This window comes from Charadrius vociferus, unplaced genomic scaffold, assembly GCF_000708025.1.
Source record: "Charadrius vociferus isolate BGI_N301 unplaced genomic scaffold, ASM70802v2 scaffold2421, whole genome shotgun sequence".
Classification (NCBI taxonomy): domain Eukaryota; kingdom Metazoa; phylum Chordata; class Aves; order Charadriiformes; family Charadriidae; genus Charadrius; species Charadrius vociferus.
In genome coordinates, this window is record NW_009646681.1 from 28,386 (window position 1) to 32,507 (window position 4,122).

Sequence of the window (4,122 nt, forward strand, 5' to 3'; positions counted from 1 at the left end):
TGAGCACCGCGGGGAGCGCGCCCGCTGCGTCCCCACCGGCACGGTGCCGGTGCCCGGGCACACGGGCAGTGCTCCCCGCTGACCCCGTGTCCCATCTCCCCGCCTGCCCCAGCGAGGCACTTCGACACCAGCACGACAGAGCCCATCAGCTTCTTCTTGTCCGGGCTAGAGGAGCTGCTGGCCTGGCAGCCCGATGGCAACGACGACTTCAACATCTCCGCCGTGCCGCTGGCCAAGCGCCAGCCCCCGCTCCACAGCAAGAGGCCCCGGACATTGGTGTGCCATGACATGCGTGGCGGATACCTGGAAGACAGGTACGTGCTGGGCGGAGAGGAGATGTGGCAGTGGGGTTCAACCTCTCAAACCCCAAACCTCTTCTCTTGCCACTTGGTTTGTTTCCGGCTGAGGGGCTGCGGGCGGGCAGGGGTGGAGGGGTTTGGTTCTTGGCTCTGGCACGCAGCAACCTTGCTTGAGCCATCTGTAATGGGGTCTGTGGGGGTGTCCCTCAGGGGTCCGTATTGGGACTGCAACTGTTCAATATCTTCATCAATGACATGGACAGTGGGATCGAGGGCACCCTCAGCAAGTTTGCAGATGACACCAAGCTGAGTGGTGCAGTTGACACACCTGAGGGACAGGATGCCATCCAGAGGGACCTGGACGGGCTCGAGGAGCGGGCCCATGTGACCCTCATGAGGTTCAGCAAGGCCAAGCGCAGGGTCCTGCTTCTGGGTCAGGGCAACCCTCAGTATCAATACAGGCTGGGGATGGAGGGACGGAGAGCAGCCCTGCTGAGATGGGCTTGTGGGTGCTGGGGGATGAAAAGCTGGACATGAGCGGGCAACAGCCCAGAAAGCCCCCGGCATCCCGGGCTGCATCCCCAGCAGCGTGGCCAGCGGGGCGAGGGGGGATTGTGCCCCTCTGCTGCGCTCTGCTCTGGGGGGCCCCCCCTGCAGTGCTGCCTCCAGCTCGGGGGGTCCCACCAGCAGAAGGAGACGGAGCTGTTGGAGCGGGGCCAGAGGAGGGCACGGAGATGCTGGGAGGGCTGGAGCCCCTCTGCTGGGAGGACAGGCTGGGAGAGTTGGGGGGGTTCAGCCTGGAGAAGAGAAGGCTCCAGGGAGACCTTATTGCCGCCTTCTAGTACCTAAAGGGGCCACAGGAAAGATGGGGACAGACTTTTTAGTGGGGCCTGTTGTAACAGGACATGTGATGATGGCTGTAAACTGAAAGAGGGGGGATTCAGACTAGATATGAGGAAGAAATGTTTTACACTGAGGGTGGTGAGACACTGCCCCAGGTTGCCCAGAGAGGTGGTGGATGCCTCATCCCTGGGAACATTCCAGGCCAGGTTGGACGGGGCTCTGAGCAACCTGGTCTAGATGAAGATGTCCCTGCTCATGACCAGATGTTGAACTAGATTAGCTTTAAAGATCCCTTCCAACCAAAACTATTCCATGATTCTATGATTCTATGGCTCAGCGTCACAGCTCTGCCAGCTCCCAGGCCGTGAGTCAGGCTCCTGCCCAGCCCCGCAGCCGTCTGCCGGCGTCCTTCTCGCCTTGCCCAACCCTCTGCCCTCTCTGCCGCTGCAGGTTCATCCAGGGCTCAGCCACACGCAACCCCTACGTCTTCTACCACTGGCGGTATATCGACATCTTCGTCTACTTCAGCCACCACACCGTCACCATCCCGCCCGTGTGCTGGACCAACGCGGCGCACAGGAACGGCGTCCCTGTGCTGGGTGAGGGCAGGGCCGGCTGCAGGGCTGGCTCTTGCAGGACCAGGCCCAGGGGAGCCCCAGGGGTGCGGTGGGTTTGCCGCGATGTGTGACCGACAGTGCTCTCGCTGTCTCCCCAGGTACATTCATCACCGAGTGGACGGACGGGGAGAAGCTGTGCGAGGCGTTCCTGGCCGGCGGGGCGGAGGCGTACCGTGCCGTGAGCGAGCAGCTGGCCCGCATCGCCCAGCACTACCGCTTCGATGGCTGGCTGGTCAACATAGAGAACACACTGAGCGTGAGCTGCGATGGCGCCCTGCCCGCCCCTCTGCCCCCTCCCCTGCCCTCGCGCTGATCAGGCGCATGGCCCCTCGAAAAAAAAACCCGCCAGGCGGCGGCGGTGGCGAACCTGCCCCTCTTCCTGCGGCACTTGACGGCGCAGGTGCACAGCGCCGTGCCGGGGGGGCTGGTGATCTGGTACGACAGCGTCCTGCAGAACGGCGCGCTGAGATGGCAGAACGAGCTGAGCGAGGACAATAGGTGAGGCCGGGCCCTGCTTGCCCTGCCACCTTGCCCAGGCAAAACTGGCGCCGGGTGCAGGGCATGGCCCGCCCCAAACCCAGTGCTCGGGGGTGGTCAGGGCATGGCCTGCGCAGCCCTCGGTGCGGGTGTCTGCGGGGACAGTCGCAGCGCCCACCCTGCCACCCCGACCCTCGTCCCCAGGGTGTTCTTTGATGCTTGCGACGGGCTGTTCACCAACTACAACTGGAAGGAGGAGCACCTGGAGCGCACGCGTGGGCTGGCCGGGCCGCGCCACACCGACATCTATGTCGGCATTGACGTCTTTGCCCGCGGGGATGTGATCGTTGGTGGCTTCGACACTGATAAGGTGGGTGTGCCGAGGCCGGGCCACAGAGAGGCCCAGGGCCTCCCCCCGGCACGGGGCTCTGAGCTCCCACCGATGGCTGTGCCGTGCCGTGCTGTGCTGTGCTGTGCTGCTAACCCAGGGATGCAGCGGTGAGGAGTGGGGGAACTCCAAGCTGCTGAGCTGCCAGCCATGCATGGAGAGGGAGCTGGGGGGTGCCGGTGCTGCAGTCCCTGGAGAGGGAGATGCCACAGCACATCCCTGTGGTGTTGTCCTGCCCCACCACGGAGCCAGTGGGACTTGGGGGAGTGGGGACAGGGCAGGTGACAAGGTGACTGCCTGGCCTGGCCCGTGCTGCTCACTGCTCCTCTCTGCAGTCCCTGCGCCTGATCCGCCGGCACGGCCTCTCCGCGGCCATCTTCGCTCCCGGCTGGGTCTACGAGCACCTGGGGGAGGAAAACTTCCTGCACAACGAGAACAAGTGAGGGTGGCGTGGCGGGGTGGGGGCCGTGGTGGGGAGATGGGTCCAGGAGCACCCTGGGTCAGGAGGGCTGTGGGGCGGTGGGACAGGGCTGCCGGGAGACCCTGGCTGCCCACCGGGACCAGGCTGGCCCCTCTCTGCCCCAGCTGGGGCGACGCTCGATGCCATGATGGGGCAGCGGCCGTAGCAGGGGGTCTCTGCTCGGACACTCGCCCTTTCCTCCAGGTTCTGGGGCTCGCTGGCTGAGTACCTGCCCACGCACAGCATCTGCACGCTGCCCCTTGCCACCACCTTCAGCCTGGGCATGGGCACCAGCAGGTTCCTGGATGGGAAGGTTGGTGCGCGGTGATGGCTCGGCTCCGGCCGGGCAGGGGGGTCCCTTCTCGCGGCTCCCCGCACAGCCCAGCTCACCCCATCCTGCAGGAGGAAGAGGCCGGGCCCTGGTATGACCTGAGCGCGCAGGAGATCCAACCCCTCTACCCGGAGCGCGAGGGCAGGCTGAGCACCAGCTGCTGCCTGCAGGACGCCTGGTGCGGGGGCAGCTCCCTGAGGGTGGAGGGGACCATCCCCCCCGGCGAGGAGCGCGTGGCCATCCGGTGAGTTGGGGGAGAAGCCCCCTTGCCACCTCCTCAGCACCGTGCTGGCACCGTGCTGGCACGGCACAGCCCACGTCGCCCAGGCGGAGCTGTGCGGCCCCCGGGCCTCGTGGTGAGCGTCCCGCGGGGCTCTCTGCCCGCACTGCCCAGCAAACCTAACCTGATGCATCTTCTCTTTCTCTCCTCTCTCTCTCTCTGTCTCTCTCTGGGTGGATTTGGGGTCATCAGCCTTTTCTCTTTGCAGATGCCGGCACCCCCCAAGCTCTTCCTGACCCTGCTCTACAAGCTGGAGGGGTGGCACCCCGACGAGCTCGCGGTCGCGCTGGAGCTCACCACCTGGGACTCGGGTACCTGCTACGAGGGCAACATCACCTCCCTGCCCGGTGAGGACCCTGTCCCCTTGTCCCCTTGAGCACCCCCTGCGGGGTGTGGGACCAGCTCAGCCCCTCGCCCCTCCCTGACC

General features: G+C 65.5%; 1 protein-coding gene across 1 annotated transcript in view; it reads left to right on the top strand.

Moving 5' to 3' along the window:
* ENGASE (endo-beta-N-acetylglucosaminidase) overlaps positions 1–4,042 on the top strand; it is a gene marked incomplete at its 3' end in the record, with an annotated part of 6,197 nt that extends 2,155 nt beyond the window's left edge. Inside the window, exons 2-10 of the mRNA XM_009889235.1 lie at positions 113–314; positions 1,593–1,741; positions 1,858–2,015; positions 2,109–2,257; positions 2,441–2,606; positions 2,960–3,063; positions 3,289–3,397; positions 3,487–3,659; positions 3,888–4,042. Of these exons, the coding sequence (XP_009887537.1) occupies positions 113–314; positions 1,593–1,741; positions 1,858–2,015; positions 2,109–2,257; positions 2,441–2,606; positions 2,960–3,063; positions 3,289–3,397; positions 3,487–3,659; positions 3,888–4,042 (1,365 nt within the window). The remainder of the gene's footprint in view (positions 1–112; positions 315–1,592; positions 1,742–1,857; positions 2,016–2,108; positions 2,258–2,440; positions 2,607–2,959; positions 3,064–3,288; positions 3,398–3,486; positions 3,660–3,887) is intronic.
* Positions 4,043–4,122: the final 80 nt, after the last annotated feature.